This window comes from Mus musculus, chromosome 10, assembly GCF_000001635.26.
Source record: "Mus musculus strain C57BL/6J chromosome 10, GRCm38.p6 C57BL/6J".
NCBI lineage: Eukaryota > Metazoa > Chordata > Mammalia > Rodentia > Muridae > Mus > Mus musculus.
The window spans coordinates 85,803,977-85,823,040 of record NC_000076.6 but is presented as its reverse complement, the minus strand read 5'-3'; the positions used below and the strand labels follow the sequence as shown (position 1 = coordinate 85,823,040).

General features: G+C 44.9%; 1 protein-coding gene across 2 annotated transcripts; it reads right to left on the bottom strand.

Moving 5' to 3' along the window:
* Positions 1 to 295: 295 nt before the first annotated feature.
* Positions 296 to 15,365, bottom strand: Gm6721 (predicted gene 6721). 2 transcript variants are annotated; one of them, NR_169128.1, is made up of 12 exons: positions 13,754 to 15,365; positions 11,828 to 12,979; positions 9,952 to 11,208; positions 9,440 to 9,640; positions 8,897 to 9,229; positions 7,836 to 8,073; positions 6,562 to 6,680; positions 5,172 to 5,360; positions 4,907 to 5,063; positions 1,480 to 1,641; positions 959 to 1,266; positions 296 to 795 (listed from the first exon to the last, which is right to left on the bottom strand). NR_169128.1 is itself a non-coding variant. In NM_001384227.1 (2 exons), exon 1 carries the CDS (start codon positions 15,230 to 15,232, stop codon positions 13,784 to 13,786), a length of 1,449 nt encoding a protein of 482 aa, NP_001371156.1. In that variant the 5' UTR covers positions 15,233 to 15,365; the 3' UTR covers positions 12,847 to 12,979; positions 13,754 to 13,783. The 2 variants fall into 2 exon arrangements, 1 of the variants encoding a protein (NP_001371156.1); NM_001384227.1 differs by lacking the exons at positions 296 to 795; positions 959 to 1,266; positions 1,480 to 1,641; ... (5 more) ...; positions 9,440 to 9,640; positions 9,952 to 11,208 and having other exon boundaries at positions 12,847 to 12,979.
* Positions 15,366 to 19,064: the final 3,699 nt, after the last annotated feature.

Sequence of the window (19,064 nt, the reverse complement as noted above, 5' to 3'; positions counted from 1 at the left end):
ACCACGTGCCATTTTCTTTAATTGCATCACTCAATTTCTAAAGTTGGAATCCCTGAATGATTCTCTGTAGGTTTCATGTGGCTGAGTCCTGGACCTATAAATTAATCTGAAAAATTCCTATATCAGACAATTTGTCTTTGAATCCATTCCGCAGTGGTATCTGTACTGTTTGAGGTATGGGATTCTGAATTTCATGGGGATGAATCTTGGAAATATCAGGCCCTGAGCCTTGTTCCCTGTCATCATAGATGTAGGGGATGTCAAACAAGTTTGAAAAGGGTCAATAACCACAAAGTAGAGAAATGCACCTTTAATGTCAACAGTGGGTCCAGCCTATTTCCAGACTCTTAAATGGGTAAAAATCTTTGTTACCCTATGTGGGATAACAAAGCACATGACAGAATGTCAGGACTTGCAAAGTTCTATAAAATGAGGTATGTGAGGAGGACTGTGGGTACCTGGGCACAAGATTTCTGAAACCGGTATCCACGGAGAAACAAGTTTCACAATCATAGTCCTTGTTGCAATGGCCTCAGCCACAGGCTTCTTCTGTCAAGCAGGACCTTCTTCCTCTTCTATTATTTGGAGGTAACCTCTGACCTGAGTCTGTCAGACTCTCTCTATGCTGGAATGCCTGAGGAGACTTTAATCCTTGTACTTTTCTACTGTGCATAAGTGCTTTTCAAGTGTTTCCTAAAGGTGTGACTTGTTGTTATGGTGGCCAGGGTTCTTGGCTGTAGTCCATCTTCTAAGCCCAGCCTCATCAGCTAGAACAGTCTGTTCAGTATCATGAGACTGAATATGGAGAACAAAATGAAGGAACTTGTGAGTTGAGAGAAGAATGGATTTCTTACCGAAGATATTTTTCCAGGTCTTTCCCATCTGTCTTTGCAGCCCCCAGATGTGCTAGCATTGCACCAATGCATAAGAATCCCATTGCTATACTTGTGCCTCTAACCTGAAGTCCGAGTTTTTGCTGGAGCTCCCCTGTCAGGAGAATCACAAACTCTCTGAAGTGGTAGCCAAGGAGACATGCAAGAGTTGATGGAGACTGCGAGAGGGAGGTTGTGGGAGCTTCACTATGTCAGTCAGGCTCTTTTGGAAAGAATTAACTTCTGCCATACCACCTGCATCCTAGATACCCCGTGGATAGTGACAGGGTCCTAGCACCCAGAAGGTCTGGTGTTGGTTGCCTGCCCTTCTGCACTGTTTGAACAAGTAACAGCATGACATCTCCATGTCTTTGTTCTCCTCCCTACAAAGGGGCTAAGAATGGAAACATCCAGTAAGGGGAATTCTCCTGGGCACAGCAAGAGTCTAATCACTTGTGGTTAGACTGTGACTGGGGAGCAGTTGTGCAAGAGCTTCAAGAATGGAGTACGTGAATACAGAGAACGTGAAGACCCTGTGTGCTCTGAGGGGAGAGAGAGACACAACTCCCCCTTCAGGAATCATATGCCCAGTTACTCAGAACATCACCTGTTATCCATGTACAGAAGGCAAACAAAGAGACTCGCATATAGATCCTGTAGCAACTCCACCAAAAGTTTTCCCCTGGAGACTCAAAAGCTCGAGGCCTGGGACACAAATATGAACTCATGCAGGCTTGAAGATGATGGCCAAAAGATTCTTCCTCCATAGCTGAAAAAAATGTCCCAACATTACTCCTGAGGAGTACCCACTCTATTGTACACAACCCAAAAGTCATACACCAGAGATTGGGTTTTAATGTGACAGTGTCCTCTCCATTTCCCAGTCTCTTGGGAGCCCCATGAAGTAAAGATGAGACACTATAGATATGCCACTGTCCAGAGATGTTCTTCCAGAATGGTACCTTCATAAACACACAAGCAGGATCCAAAAGCCCCAAAAGCCCTCTGAAATTTTCTTACCTCCTTTGTGCAAATGGGTGTCCAAGAACCATTTTGAATACTTACTTAACATTTTACGGGTCAAGATCATCTCATTACATTTTGATCGAAGGTGCCTGGAATCTGCTCATCACGGACCAGCAGAGACTCATTGTTCCAATTACTGGCAGAGCAATACCATCCACTAGGATTGGCTTATGAGAGCCCACAGATGTTATTCCCATCCAAGGATATTCTGTTTTCTGGGAAATTAATTCTCAGAGCTGGTTGGAAAGCTTATGAATGATGATAAATTTTGGGATGAACTCTGGAGGGATCATATGACATGGTGATACGAAAGGCAGGATCAAAATGGAGCACCGAATGGTGTAAACAGTATCTTTGAGCATCCTAACTCATCCACCAACCAATAGATTGGAACTTAAAACACACTAGACTGCATCTTTGATCATAACAAAATTTTGGGGCAAGGCTGCCACTGCAAAGAAGGGAGCATGTTATAGTCCCAGAGCCCTCAAGAACACATGACAGAAAAGGAAGCTAAAATCCTAATGGATGACAAGTAAACTACAAGAAAAGGATCATTCATGGCATCTAGTAGTAGCATTTGCTTTTACATGTTTGTGGGAATGCCAATGGCTATTGTAGATTTGTCTTTCAGCCCTGGGTAAACCTAAAACCTGAAGTGGAATTCTTTGGACTCCACATGGGTAGATGCAAGCCTGGCCTTTTGAAAAGTACTATTTAGCCTCCCAAGTTTAAGCATCACACATTTGAACACATCACCGGAATTTGATAGAATTTAGCAGCTTACAATGTTTCTCTTGACCCAGCTCGTTCTCATGTCTACGAGTAACCTTGAAAATCAAGCCCATAAATCCAACATTGCAAGTGGTATTTCAACTCTTTCTTGCAAGCTGATTCATAATAACTGCACATGAGACAAGACAAAGGAGATGGTCTGCTTAACAACCACCTTAGAAAAAAGAAATAGTCTGCCAGCTAAAAGCAGCAGGGTCATTGCTACAAACCAGAAGGAAACATCCCCAGGAAACATGGGCCAGATGCAACGGAGCAAATACTGTAAAGACAGAGCAAGTCTTGGGAATGAGATAACTTGTGGGGTTGGAGCAGGGGTTTGGGGACATAAAAGTTTGGGAATAGAGCATTGACACTTTTGTGAATACATTTTACATGCCTATTTTTAAGTTGATCTTCATGAATGTTCACTTATACCAAACAGAAGAGTAAAAGCATGCAACGACAATAATAAAACCCCAAGGAATTTCAGTGGCATCGTCCAGAGCAAGTGCCAATAACCAGGCAGATTGAGTTCTTCAGAGAGACTGGGAAAGCTTACAGGACACTTTAGCATTCTGTGAATCGAGAGCGCATGGCTGGTATGTGGGAAGAATGTGCAGGAAATGGTATCCCCATGGCTCCCTATGTTAAACTCAAAAGTGCTTGGGATTTCCAGGCAGCAGAAAGAATGAGACAGGCGATCAATGGCTTCCTGTGGGACCAGAAGAAAAGGCTACCTTCTGATTGAACATGCTCATCTCTCAGCATGAGCAGTACTAAACCCAGCTCATATCTATAGCAGAAGGAGACCATCTCCCTGTTACAATTTAAAAAGACACAGCACTCTGTTCTGATAGTATGGGCCACACCAGTTTAGAAGAATCCCAATATCATTGTTTAATGTCCAGAGAAGCTATGGTGCTCACAAAGGGCAGCTTAAAGTAGTGGTTTCCCTCTATGTGGGTCTGTACAGATACACCTCTCTGGGGATGCTCAAGAGAGGATCTTTCACTTCTACATTCCCTCCAACTGTCAGCTCATCATCTACACCTTAGAAAATTGACATATGGATTATGTCCTCTGAGTGTTTTGGAGGTGAGATCAGGACCAGGTCAGAAATGAATGGGGTGTGATTTGTTTGCCATTTGCTATGGGTGTAATTGGAGCCTGGCTCATTTCAAAATGCCAAGGACATGAGGGAGGAGCTGTAAAGACTTACAAGGTGAAGAGATTTCCTGATATCATCTCCTAGGTCTACTTTACAAGGAACACACACCAAAGGAAAAAGATGTCCATATGGCTCACAGAAAAGCCTGCTGCAACAGGCCTAGCTGAGCAGTGAAGTGGGCCCATTCTAAAGCTGTTAGGATACTGTGTATGGCCAACATCTGCCCATTTTCCACAAGAGCAAAGGCTGCTGTCAGGTCTAAATGTGCAGTAAGGCAGGGTTAATATAGAACTCATACGACACTAGGCATGATTATCATCTTCCCTTGTTTCACAAAGGGAGAGGTGTAAGAGTTGGCTGACATCCAGATTGCGGGATAAGGTGATGGCTGTGAGAATGACTGAAATGGGTGTGTCTGAGGGGGAGCCTGTTTTACAAAGAAAGTCATGAGGAAGGAGAGATGCTGGGTCTGTCAAGCAGGGCTTCAAATGTGACTTTTCCTGTGAGCCTTGCTGGGTTTCTGTGTTCTCAGGGCTGTTGTCCTCAGAATAGACCTTCCTCAGCATGGTTTCCCCTTTCTCACAAGGACACAGTGTATATTTATCTCGGTCATGATTAGATATGGGTACTTTTACCAAAACACTAAATACACTGTCCTTCCATATATTGACAATTTACATGCATTGGGTTGTCATTGTAGCAAGAGTATCTAACTCATACCTGGATGGCATTGGATAAAGATGTACCGGGAACATCCCTCACAAGAGCTGCAGCAAGTGTGGTAGGACTAGTCATATGCAACCACGTTTCCAACCTCACTTGCTTTAGGATGTGATTCAAGCAAAGCCTCTGCTCTAGGTGCAGAGACATGAGACTGATTGGGAGTTTCCTATGACATGAAATAGAAATTTCCCCATGCTTCTCCCTGAGAACAGAATTGAGGACATCAGTATGCATGGTATGAGCTGTAGGACTGAGCTCTACTTTGTGCCCTCTCCTTTCATACCTTTTTGGAATCCCAGTGCCTTAGCATCAAAAGCTAAGTTATCTAAAGTGATCATCTTACCTTCATGTAAAAGATGTGGTCCATGGTGAATTTCAGTTCTGTCTCTAAGGGGAGACTAAGAAAAGACCATGAAGACGATCTGAATATTGAATTTGAAGTGAACCTCTGAGTGTCTCTTGTCAGCAGTCATGCCAACTGCAGCACCTTTTATCATCCTCTGGAACATAGCAGTATGCAGATTTGTTAGCGTTCCCTAGAAGGCAGAATTGGAAGCATTAAGGTGGTAGACCTCGGAACCATTTCCCGTTGTGGACTCTCTGTCTACCTGGTTTTCATCACAGCAAAGGTTGTTGGTTATGTACAGCAGATGAAGATCCCACTGGAAAGTCAAGTTTTTCCCAGAACATCAGTGGTCTTGCTCAGACTCTCTGATAAAATCCAGAGCTTGACCTTCATTCCTTTGACACTTGGTCCAACCTCCTCACTGAGTTCAGGATACTGGAACAGGCATGACCTTTGGAGAGATGTGGTATATTTAATGTTGAATGTGGAGACAGAAGTTAGAAGACCCAACATGGGTCAAGATCATGCAAGAAACGCCCACCCCTTGATTTCTGGACTTCCAGCTACTACCGAAGTAGTTGTTGACACTGACAAGAAAAGACTGCAAAAGGTCCAAACCCAGAATAAACGAAGGAGGTTGGACTGTTGAGCTTTGAGTTCCCAGGCTCAGGAACCACACTGGGGCAGGTCATGCTCTGAGTTTTAAGTTCTCTCTCACCACTGAGTCAAGATTAGTGTTACAAGAAGACTATCCTGTGTAAGGGCTCTGGTTACCCTGATGTGGCCTTGCCAATCCTAAAGTGATACAAAGTACTGTCATAGCCATACAAAGTTCTGGCAAAATAAAGGTAGACAGAAATAACAGGGGCAAATAAAGTAGGATGCTAAGATTCAATACTACTTGACATTAGAGAACTAAGTTGAGAGATTGAGGATCCCAAATCAACAACCAAGAAAATTCTGAAGGACAGAGAAGATTCCATTTTTCTGTCATCCATAGAAGGAGAACAGCACATTTATGGTCCATGGCCAAGGTTTCTACTCCTCAGTCCAGTCAGATACTTCTCCAGCATGGACTGGCACAGCCTCAGATTCTTCATGTTCTTCCACCTATAAAACTTTTCCAAGAATAGTAAATAGAGTTAAATCTCTGGGTCCTTTAGGGGTTTGAGAAATGCCTCAATAGAGTTATCCTCTGACATCCACAAAATATACATGATAACACACACACACACACACACACACACACACACACAGAGAGAGAGAGAGAGAGAGAGAGAGAGAGAGAGAGAGAGAGAGAGAGAGAGAGACAGACAGACAGAGAGAGAGAGAGAGACAGAAAGAGGGAGAGGGAGAGGGAGAGAGAAAGGGAGAGAGAGAAAGAGAAGAGAGGAGATAGAGAAGCCAAGAGGCAGAGAGGAAGAAAGATAGAGAACATGATAGAGTCAGAAACAAATGCAGAGACAAAGACAAAGCTGGGTTAACAGAGAGATACAGAAACAGAGAAGCAGAAGAGACAGACAGACGGGACAGCAAGTAGGTCATAAGTGAGAATATATGTAACTAATTTAAAATACTTTCCAAGGTTACATGATCTCAATGCCCATACCATCTCTATAAATTAGGGTAAGGTCTGTAAACATTATACATACCTAGTAGCACTGAATTGGACCTACTCAAAGAAGCACAGGCTAGCAGAGGAAAATGGCCTGAATGTCTGAGCAGTTGCTAACCTCTCTTGGAGTGAGGGACTCCACTCCTGTAAAAGGACCTAGCAGAGGAAATAGAAAAATAGATCAATCTGAAGGAAAAGATGTCTGCTTTGAAATCTTAATCCCTGTGTAGAAAGCATTAGTCAAGGACACAGTAGAGACATCCCAGTGATGAGCTGATGGCTGAGTGAAAACAGTGTCAGGTATAATGTAGGGAGAAGCTGAGAGGGCCAGGTAGGACACACCACAAGATGTCAGGTTTGAGCCTGGGTAAAATGAGAAGCTGAAACCTCTAGTCACGAATCTGACAATTTTCAATGTTGGGAGATATGGTGGCCACTGGGAGCAATTCATGCCCTTTAAGTAGAAATCTTAACTAGTTCAGGAGAAGTGACCTGGAGGGAGAGTCTTCACAGAGGAATGCTCTAGATGAAGTTCCCTGTGAGCCTGTCTATAGAGGATCAAGTTCATTATCTTAATTGACATGGGAAGACACAACAATTTGAGCAGTGCCATTCCTTAGGCTTGGGTACCAGGCTGCACAATAGCACAGAGCTTTAGATGAGCACATGCAAGCATATGACATGAGCGTCTCCTTTGCAGATATGCCTTGGCTTCACTGTGGTAATGCAGTATAACAATATAATTCCAGTATATGACTGGAAGTGTCCAGTCACTGTGATGGAAATGAAGCTAAAAAGGTTTTGCTTCAGAGAATCACAAGGACTCTAAAACAACCCAGGGACAACAGTGGAATATATCTGGTGGTTTCCTTCATCAGTCAAAGTTATCAAACTGTGGCTCCCATGTCATGCTCGGTGAGGCACCCTGCCTCACTCCCTCTGAATGTCTCATCTCCAGTCATAATCTAAATATTGCCTTCAGGGTGTTCTTATAAGGGTTAGAGGGACCTCTGTCAGTACATGCAACCATGTGTCAGATGAGAGCAAAGAGGAGTTTTTTCAGACCCTGAACATCCCTCCACTAATGATCTTCCAGGAATTACCAATCACATTGAGAGGCAAGCCTATGATACTCTGCTTGCTTCCCATCTGCCACGACCCCACTGATAGGTTAGTGAGCAGCATCCTTGCTGAAGCAAGGAAGGAAGGTGCTCTGTAACAGCTGGATACTCAGATTTCTCATACTTAAGGAATAACCAGTGATATTAACCACTAGGACTTCTGCACACGGCCCTTTTCCCAAGCCCTTACCTGCAGAGGAATTCTAGGTCCACACAGTGATGTGAACAACCTATATCTCACTTGATGGTGGCATCCAGGGAAGGAAAAGGCCCACACTGTGTTTACCAGACCTCCATACTACAGATGCTTGTGATGATGCAGCTGAGGTTGCTTGACTAATTGGTAGTGGCCTCCTCTCTGGCAGCCCTCTTTGGTTGTCCTTCCAGGTAGCCACATTCAGCAACTTCTTGTGGGAAAGCACCAGGATCTTCAAGGGAGAAGTGAGAGGATGGAATATCATGGGATGAGAAGGACAGAGTCCATAGCACCTGGGCCATTATCCAGCCCATAGCTTCCTGACATCCTGTGTACTGAGACTCTGGATAGAAGATGGTGAATAGACCAGAGCATGAGCTCCCCAGGAAGAGAGGCTTGGGCGTCAAATTCCCAGAAGGAGATGACAGCAGAGAGTGTACAGATGGTAGAACATTACAGGATAGTCCATGAGCTAGACAAGAAGGTTAATATGAGTGAAACGCCATTCAGAAAAGACCTAGCAACTGAAGATGGAAGCAGAGAAAAGTGTCTTTCTAAGCTGATGGATGACTGATCACACTGTCTAATGTGCTGAGAGAAACAGAGCTAACCACATCCAGTGGCCCCCATCTTGTGCTGCCTCTAGGCATTATAGAAGTTTAGCTACTCTATGCAAAGTGTTACTCAGGCTCCTGTCATTAAAAAAAAAACTTCTATGGAAATGAAGCTGCACCCCAGAAGTCCATCGGAGTAGAACTTTCCTGAAGTGGGAGGGCAGGTCTGCAAACTGACCAGTGAGTGTCAGAGTGTTCAGGGAAATCATTCATACCACAAGATGTTCAACGAATGAAGAAAAAGAGGCCCTCACAGAAGATCCTGAAGAGTCTCTGTGTGGGACATGGCAGCCAAGGATCCCTCAGCCCTGTCAGCACTTCAGGGCTCTATTCATCAAGAACTACTACTAATTTTGGGCTGGGATTGAAGGAAGTTTGCGAAGTGCAATGAGATCAAGCACACAGTAATAAAGCCACATGGGACCTCTCCATCTTCCTCACCTGGTCTTTCCATTCAAGTGTACACACTGTCCTTTCTGAGACAGAATGTTCCAGGTTGGAGGTTGGAAGCTTATATTTTCAATGCTGAATTAGGTTTTTGGATCATAAGGAGCATTAGCCACAAGTACAGTTCAGAGTCAGAGTTCAAGAAGTTGTGCCTTCACTGAGAGAGCAGGTCCAGACTCTCAGTTCAGACTACACTCAGCAGCTCCAAACAGGAAAGGACTTTAGGACACAGCATCGCGATTTTGGCTCTAGCCTGTGTTGATTCTATCAGGACTCCTCATGACCTTCGACTGCTTTTCTGAAGTTCAGAATCATAGCTAGAGACATCTAAAGAGAAAATAGTGACAGGAGGTCAGAGCACAGACAATATAGATTGCCTCCTCCTACCTGTATATCTCAGTGTCGTATTTTCAGAGTTATGAAAAATCCTGGACAGTAAGAGGAGTGTCTTCATGAGAGAGAAAGGAGACTAAAGTGCTGCGGGACAACCTAGGTCTAAGATTACCTCTGGAGACAGTTTTTATCTGCACTCCTTACCTGCTTAGAAACTCAACATGCATATGTGAAGAATGGTGGATCTACATGCAGGAGCATGGCCTCTTGTTTCTGGGATTGCTACATTGTCCAGCCATCAGGATAGCCTCTTCATCTTCTGACTTTCCCATCACCAGCACAAGGGGAGCGTAGAGTTCAGGCTTTTGGCATGTTGCATCACCTAACACTCTGAGGGCTTTTGATCTGAGTGGAGAACACCATTTCACCAAGAGATCAGTTACAATAAATTTCCTTTAGGGTGTCCATAGAAATCTCTCTATCACAGATACTCATCAGGTCCAGTCATTCATGATGGCTGCCAGTCACATTGCTGCTCTCATGGGCCTCTGTGTCAGGCCTTCTTTCTCTACATGCTTAGCCCAGCAGACAGTTAAGACCAACAACACTTGTTCTTAACTGTATGCTTAGGGACAGTGTTTGCCAACAACCTGTACTAGGATGGGAACTACCAGTTTCATTACTGCTTGTTTTTACCTGTTTTGAAGTGGACTTACCTCACCACTTTCGTCTTCCTGGATGTCCTGGACTGTGTCAGTGTGTTAGCTCCTTGGGCACAGGCTGTCCATGACATTAATGATCCTGGGATCTAGCACCTAGCTAGAGCCTTGCACATCTCTGTGCCTATAGAATGGCATCTGAGAAAAGGTCAGATAATACCACTTCACATAGACAGTCTAGAAGCTGGGGTCACATCTCAGAGCCAATCTTCACCCTTCCTCCTTGTGGGTAAAAATGAAGTCAGGCCTGTGAAGGGAAGAATGGCTTCCATGATGCAAGAGGAAGACTGGAGCAGGCACAGTCCAGGAAATGAGGAACAGGCTGCATCCCAAGAGCTGGGAGACCAGCTCTCTCAGACACCCCCCACTGGAACACAAGCCCTAGAAAATGCAGTGGCAGTGGTCAGGGGACACCCACTGACTGATCTGTAGAGGCCCTCCTCTAGGCTCTTTAGTGTCAAGACTGAGCAGCAAGGATGAGGGAGAGTAAGGGAGAAGTTGCTGTCGTTTGGTGACAGGGCTGTCACTAGGAAGACTCCAGCATAGAATGAAGGTCTGAAGAGGGGAGAAGTGGTTGCACCATAAAGCTTCTAGATACATCTGAGCCTCACATCACTTTTCCGTGCCACCTCCTACTGTCACAGTCCTCCTCCCATTACTGTCTCCTCAGTGACAGTAGCACCTTGTATGGCCTGGTCTCCTATATGGAGACAGAGAAATCGTCACATGATCTTAAAAGGCATAATATTCTTGTCAGAGGATAGTCTACTGGGACATGGGCTTCTCAGCAGCTGGTGACAACACTGCAGCTTGAAGTGAAAGGGACCACGTCCATCCACACTGTTCATGTCCAGCTTCACTCATACAAGCATTGGATTTCTCAGTAGCATCTCTTGGCCTTGGACTCCACATCATGACACTGGGTTTTCTGTATCTACTGTGGCATTCCTCATGTGTCTTCTGGCCCTAATGAAGACACATTTCATTCTCGAGACCCCAGACTCCATCCAAGGTCCTGCACGTCTCCCACACTGAACTCCCCCATAGCTTGATTCTGGACAGCATTCATGGAGAGGCCTCAAAAATCTCTGTCCACGCTCTGTGTTTGAGCACTGGAAGCTCAGTTAGACTGGATCAGAGTTGCAAACATCTCTGGTCTTCTCTCGCCTCACCGTTGGAGAGTACTGGAACACTGGACTAGCAGAGAGTTCAGGCAGGTTGAGAAATCTGCAGGGACTTAAGTGCTCAAGCCTCCTGAGAAGACAAAGGCAACAGGGAGGAGGGGACCTCCTTACCTCTCCTGTCTGCAGGAATTTGGAACACTACAAGCTGCCCTGGAGTGACCTGCACTGATGAAGGTTACATTTGGATATAGGAGAAGGTGAGCCTCATGCCTCCTGATGGTGTTACAGGTCACCAGAACAGCTGTCACCTTATGCATCGTTACTTTTGGCCTCTGGTGTTCTGGAATTGTGTTCTGCTTTCAGGAAAGATTCTGTTACTTGCAGACAAAAGGTTTCACAGTCATTCAGGCGTTACAGGTTCTCTGTCAAACTGGGTGACCTTCAAGAGGTCAAGATATATGCATGCCATGGGTGTCCCTCTCCCTTCTAAAATTCTCCTCTCAGGAAGGATGCTGGTACTGGCAGACAGAATGTTTCACAGTGATTCAAGGTTCCCTCCCAAACTGCATGCTTTTCAATGGTCAGGATATAGACCCAGTCTGTCCCCACCCCAACCCCTTTCCCAAAGGGAAAAGCCTATGCATGCTATTTTTCTTATTTGGGCCCTGATGCCCAGGGAAACGAGACTATTTCATTCACTGGGCTCCTACACAGAGTGAGTGCTCTTTCAGTGCACTCCAGGAACTTACCACTCTCCCTGTCTGGTCAGAAGCATCCACCATCCAAAGCCTGTGGTTTCCTGGGTGTTGGTGTGGACACGGTTCCAGAAACAACACTGAGCTCTCACACTGAAGTGTAGAGCCTGAGCTTCATCGTCATCACTAGAGGGTGACTCAATCATTATTATTTTGGCATCCAGAATCCTACTCTCATAGTCCTCTTCTCCTTCTTGTCCCCATAGTGACTATAGCACAATGTTGGGGCAGGCTGGGTGTGTTCATGTGGAGACAGCGGAATGTTCACATCATTGTCAAGGGCAGAATGCATTGCCTTTGACAGGATAGTCTATTGCCTCGAGTGTTTCTTTCAGTAGATATGGACAGTACAGGCGCTCAGGCCATCCTGCAGCTGGGACAGGATCTTCCAGAGATGGTCCACCCAGAGTGTCCATACAGAGACGTGAGGACAGAGAGGTCCAAATCCTCTTTTCACATGTGTTCCCTGAATTGTGGAACAAGATTCAGTTCTGAGATGGGCAGGAAAAGTTTTCTTGATAGGAGACAGAATGAATGGGGTAAGGAACTGAAACAAGGACCAGCTTATGTGTCCTATGAAAATGCCTGTAATTTGGTCTTGGGGTACAGGGGCTGAAGGCATCGGCCTGCTTTGGGTGGCTACAAAAGAGGCCCTATTATTGTGAATGGAGTCTCTGTGCAGAATCCTGTATCATTGTGTACACACCTCAACAGTTGGTTGGCTACTATTTTAATGATTGGGCGTGCAGTACAAGTGTGGCACTCCAGCCTCTCCTTTGTCTAGAGATGCTAGTGTCCATTTTAGGCAGATGCTCCACACTGATACAGAAGCCACAGGGTCAGGCCCTGGTTGTCCTTCTGAATGGCAGGGAAACTTTTGAGGTGGCCCATTAGAGCCTTGGAATTGATCCTCTGCCAGGCACCAGATCCTCACATGAGATTCCATCTGGACATGAGATTCCCTCTGTACAACAGTCTCACATCAGTAGGATAATTTTACTTTGTGTTTCTAGTTTAGGGTTGTTATTTTGAAAGGTGATCCGCAGCAACAATGAACCACTGCCCTCATTGTCAGGGATCCACGACTTTCCTGGCCTTGCAAGCATGAGCTTCTGTAGTGCAGCGCTGTCATCTGCAGAGGAGAAGCTAAAGGAGGGAAGAGACATTAGATGTGAGGGGGACTTAAACCCACGCACCATGGGCAATGGCAGGCTCATCCTCTCTGAGAAACTCCTACTGCATGAGAGCTCCCTTGGGGGATGAAAACTAGGGTCAGAACCAAAGGGCACAGGAGGGAAGGACACTGGAGCAAGTGCAGAGATGGGAGAAGTTATGGACCCTATCCACAAGCCCAGCATGATGCTGTCTGCCAAGACTCTCAATATCATAGTCGAGAGATTTTGGAGACACTGCAACCATCTCCCGTGTAAGGGGCATTCAGGATACACAGGAACTGGGTATCCAGATCTGCTTCCACATGGAGGTATCCAAGCAGCAATGTCAGACTTAACATGGCTCAGCACACTCTGCCTGTCCAATTGAATTGTAGGGAGACATAGTGGTGGCCAATTTGTATTTGACAGTGGTCACACTTTTAGGCACTAGGTCCCCAAGCAGAGTCTCTTATCTGCATATGTTCAGCATGGATGACCCCTTTCACCCTGGCTGTACCCACACTTGCTTGCTGATTGCTGCTAGTTCAGTTGCATCAGATATGACCTAGGCATTATCTAACTAGATTCCTTCCTCAGATGGTAAGTCAAGGAGCAGAGTTTAATCCTGCTGGAGTAGATATACACCTGAGCATCGCAAGAGACCCCAGATATATGCACCTTTTGGATTTTTTCCAATGAGAAGACATGAATAAAGACAGAGACTCTAAAATTCAGAGCTGAGATGTACCCTCCCATACTTGCCTACCCTTTCACCGGGTTCTGCTTCCGACCTCTTTCAGGGGAGCCACTTTCTTGGAGGATCTACGCTGGGTGTTTGTCTCTGGAGCCCGGGGATGCAACAAAGCCTTGAGAGGCAATTCCTGAGTCGATTGCGCAGTCTTCTGAAGAACCCAATCTTCAGAGTGGGAGATGATGTTTCCACGGCAACGTCTTCCTCAGGTGGCAGGCTTGTTTCATCTTCCAAAAGGGTGTTGGAGATCCATGGGGCAGCCACAGCTCTGGTATAGATGGCACAGCTAGGAGTGGTGCTCTTCTTCTCGGGAAAATGAAGAGCAATGGGAGGCATGGAGTCACTTCTGGCCAACTTGTGTCCTGATCGTGTCAGGGCAGCAGGCCCCTGCTGTCCTGAGGGCCAGATGTGGACGAGGCCAAAGTTGGGTTCACTGGCCCTTCTCTTTTGGGGAAGACCGGAGGTATGTGCTGGTGATGGGGGTGGCGCAGGGCACAGATCCGCAGGTTTGGGAGAAGGGGTAGGGGTATACTCAATCCCTTTGCCTACCTGCTCTTTTAAAAGCAAATATGTCCCCATGTTCTCATCAAACTTTTTCTTCTGCAGGGATTCTAAGATCTTATTGGCATCAAACCCCATGCCACAGAGCATGTCTATGATGGTGTAATCTGGGAAGCTATCAGTCGGAACAGTTACATCACATTTTCTGACCCACGGATGTCTCTCAATGTCTTCAATGGAGGGCCTCTTCTCAGGGGGAACTGTGAAGATCTGGTGTATGAGATTTTCCAGTTTAACAGACATGTAAGGTGGAATACGATAGGTCCCTGTGGTAAGCCTTTTCTCCAACTCTATCAAGGTACTTCCTGCAAAAGGGTGGTCCCCAGTGGTGATAAAGAATAGTAGCACACCAAGACTCCATATATCTGTCTTCCTGCCATCATATGGCTCCCCTAGCAGTTTCTCTGGCGCCCAAAAGGTCCTGGTCCCACACTTCCGGCTCAGTAATCTGCCAGCACTGCATTTTATGGCCAGGCCAAAGTCTGTCAGCTTTACATTTCTTTCTTCATCGAGGAGCACATTCTGTGGTTTAATGTCTCGATGGACAATATTAAGGTTGTGGCAATATTTCAGAGAGGCCACTAATTGTCCGAATATATGTTTTGCCTCTTCGTCCTGCAGTGGGCCATGCTCTTGTATTAAATCAAATAAGTTCCCTCCCGATGCGTACTCCAGTACGAAGTTGACGTGGCTTGATGTTATTAGGACCTGGAAGAGGCGGATGATATTAGGATGTTTTAGTGTCGTCAGTATTTCTCGTTCGGCCTGGATAACGTTGAGGGTCTCCTTGCTGATCTCTACCATTTTTACGGCCACCAGGGCCTCAGTTTTCAGGTGTGAGGCCAATACCACTGTGCCAAATGTACCCTCGCCAAGATAGAAAAGGATCCTATACTGACTTCCCAATCTCTTCTTTTTGGAGTTGCTGGCCATGAGGCTGACTTTTCCCTGTGCTCTGGTACACACAAGTTGTGAGGTTCAACAATCGGCAATCCACAAGCTAGACAGCTCCAAAGTAGTCCCACAGGTCACCAAAAGTAGCTCCCTGCTCTGTATGGACAAGTACAACAGGCCGGTCCACAGTCTTATACAGAGGACACTCATTCTTCCATCACAGAGGTTCTCTGTGAGGTCAGAGCAAAAACTGCACCAAGCAGAGAAGGTTATAACCCTTAGTGGCTGTCCTCACTCTGGGCCAGAGGGACTTTTCCATTCTCATGAAAATGAGACTAGCCTCTCTCAACTTCCTCTTCAGCAGATCAGAGACAGATATTTACTTCTTTAGCAATTACAGGCAGCAGAGTGCAGTGGTGGCCTCTGTAGCTGGATGCTGAGTATGTCAAACCAACCATTGGGGCTTTCAAGGATGACGTGCATTTTGGACAAGTGTTCTGAGAGAGAGGCTACGTCATCACAAAATGTAACTGGGAGGTTTTCCACCCAGCCACTTTGATAACAGAATAGACTCTGAGGTTTAATTCCTCACAAAGATATACCTAGGCCATAAGCTTTGACCAGTTCCCCAGCTGGCCTGTAAGTGATACAACCTCTTGATTCTAGTCTGTGTCTGCCGCATGGATGGTTATCTCTCCTGAAATTCATGTTTCTGCCTTCTTCAGAGTTCAAGGTCATTCTGTAGGTCTTCACTGTTTTCCAGAGTCCTATTTCTCTCTGCCTGATGTCCCACTTTGTATTTCCTGCCTTGCTTAATTGTCCATCAGATTTTAATGACAAGTGATGCCTCTACACAGGATTAAAGAGATTCTCTTTATATATTCCCCTCCACAGTCCAAATACACACCCATCTGTAACATTAGTAAACTACAATCCAGAGGAGCAACTATGAAAACCAGCAGATAAGAATTACATTCACAGTGTCCATTCTATCTGCACTTGGCCACATTGGGGAAAAGTACTCTACAATCAGAACTATCTTGGTGATGGAGTTTGAGTTTCTATACAGAAATCATTTTCTATCAAACTATCCATTTATAAAGCTAAGAATATCTTAGACCTTATGACATTTTCTCACACAAGTTAAGCTGAAATGTGAGACTATGACGACCCAATCTTCAATCTTTTCAGGGACATGAGGAGTTAGAAGGCCTGAGTATCCTAAAAATACAACACAAGCAACTTCCAAATCTATAGACACGACAGAGGTAGCTGGTTCCTCAGACACTCACCTGAAATGTCTATGAGTCTTTGGATCATCCACCTTCAGCCTTCTGGCTCAGAATATCTGACAGACTTTTCTGTAAAGCAGGAATTATGAAAGACTCCTCATCTTCTTGGGGTAGAGCTCGGCCATCAACTTCCTTGTGTATTGTTTATCCACAGCTTGGACAGCATTCTGTCTGCAATCTAGGCAAGCACAATTTCTTGCCTAGTGTCTAGCTTGTCACATTTGAAGCAAACTCCATACAGAGGTTCTTCAGTGTCCATCATCTTTGAAGTGGTGTCAGTATGCTGCCAGGAACAGACATTTCTCACTTGAAGAGCGTTTTATTAATAAAACATCTTTAAATGTCATATTCTGTAGATGTTTGAGGTTTTTGAAGACTATCAATTTATAGCATATGTGAATTGCATGTTCATAGCTAACTACTATCTGCTCATCATAGGAAAAGTTTTCTGCAATCAACAATTCTAGTATGTAACAAGCCAAAGACTGTTGGCAACAGCAGCCTTCAAGGACTAGAACGTCATGTTACATAGGTACAATACCTTAAAAAAGAGTTGAAACATGTATACATAATATATTCTTGCAAATAGAATCCTATTCCGTATTAAGATACAAAGACCATAGCAATGTGACGATATTTGTCTTGTTGATCATCTTTGGTCTTAAAGTTGATTTAAATAATCTACCATTTAATTCACACACCCATAAACACATACACACACACGTATAAATATGCATGCATACATATGCATATATAGGCTCTTATTCCTCTATCCCCCTGTTTCTTTCCATGCCTTCTCTCCCTTTCCCTGAACATTAGATAGGAGCAAGAGAGGGATAGAGGAAAGAGAAAGGAAGAGAAAAAGAAAGCCCTGAGTCTAACATCCCTTACTGTGATTTCTTTTTTTTTTTATTACGTGTTTTCCTCAATTACATTTCCAATTGTATCCCAAAAGTCCCCACCCCTCCCCACGCTCCCCTACCCACTCATTCCCATGTTTTGGCCCTGGCATTCCCCTGTACTGGGGCATATAAAGTTTGCCTATCCAATGGGCCTCTCTTTCCAGTGAAAGGCCATCTTTTGATACATATGCAGCTAGAGTTAAGAGCTCCGGGGTACTTACTGGTTAGTTCATAATGTTGCACCTACAGGGTTGCAGATCTCTTTAGCTCCTTGGATACTTTCTCTAGCTCCTCCATTGGGGGCCCTGTGATCCATCCAATAGTTGACTGTGAGCATCCACTTCTGTGTTTGCTAGGCCCCGGCCTAGTCTCACAAGAGACAGCTATATCACGGTCCTTGCAACAAACGCTTGCTAGTGTATGCAATGGTGTCATCATTTGGAGGCTAATTATGGGATGGATCCCTGGATATGGCAGTCTCTCCAAGCCAATTAACAACTTTTTGCCAATTCCCCTCAAAGGAGGACAAATATAAATAACCTGTTTTATGACCCAAACCATCCACCCCACTTCGGTGAATGGGATGTCATCCTCTTGAATTTGCTTCCTACTGTTTGGTGGTGTCTTTTCCTTAGGTGTTTCCAAAGAAAATTGGGATATTTGCTAGTGTTAAGAAATCTGGTTGTACTATTAGTTGTCCAAGTTCTGTTTCCTAAAAGGTGCAAGGCTTAATGCAAGGCCCTTGTGTAATAGTCTAAGAGTAGGGACCAACTGGGATCAGCAGCTTTCAAGGTTTGCTAGAATTGAGTTTTGATGAAGCAACTATTGATATAGTCTAAGGCTGACTATATATATTGATATAGTCTAGGCTTTGCAGGATGCTAGAATAACATGTCTCAGGGTCATAGTATCCTACTCAGCATCCCTGAGGGTGAATCTTGTCATGGCTTCTTTTACTTCATTCATGTCTGTAAGCATATTTACTTTTACAGGTAATACACATTTCTACTTTAACATATCTATGGAATACGAGATGAGTCAGTCAGGTAAAGAGGGTTTGATGATGTCTGTTTGAGCTGGTAGGCTTTTGTTTTTTTTTTTTTTGTTGTTGTTTTGTTTTTTCCATTTTTTATTAGGTATTTAGCTCATTTACATTTCCAATGCTATACCAAAAGTCCCCCATACCCACACACCCCCACTCCCCTACCCTCCCACTCCCCCTTTTTGGCCCTGGCGTTCCCTTGTACTGGGGCATATAAAGTTTGCATGTCCAATGGGCCTCTCTTTCCAGTGATGGCCGACTAGGCCATCTTTTGATACATATGCAGCTAGAGTCAAGAGCTCCGGGGTACTGGTTAATTCATAATGTTGTTCCACCTATAGGGTTGCAGATCCCTTTAGCTCCTTGGGTACTTTCTCTAGCTCCTCCATTGGGAGCCCTGTGATCCATCCATTAGCTGACTGTGAGCATCCACTTCTGTGTTTGCTAGGCCCCGGCATAGTCTCACAAGAGACAGCTACATCTGGGTCCTTTCGATAAAATCTTGCTAGTGTATGCAATGGTGTCAGCGTTTGGAAGCTGATTATGGGGTGGATCCCTGGATATGGCAGTCTCTAGATGGTCCATCCTTTCGTCTCAGCTCCAAACTTTGTCTGTGTAACTCCTTCCATGGGTGT

Excerpts from the sequence above, each read along its gene's own strand:
- Gm6721 (NM_001384227.1), bottom strand. The coding sequence starts at position 15,232 with ATGGCCAGCAACTCCAAAAAGAAGAGATTGGGAAGTCAGTATAGGATC.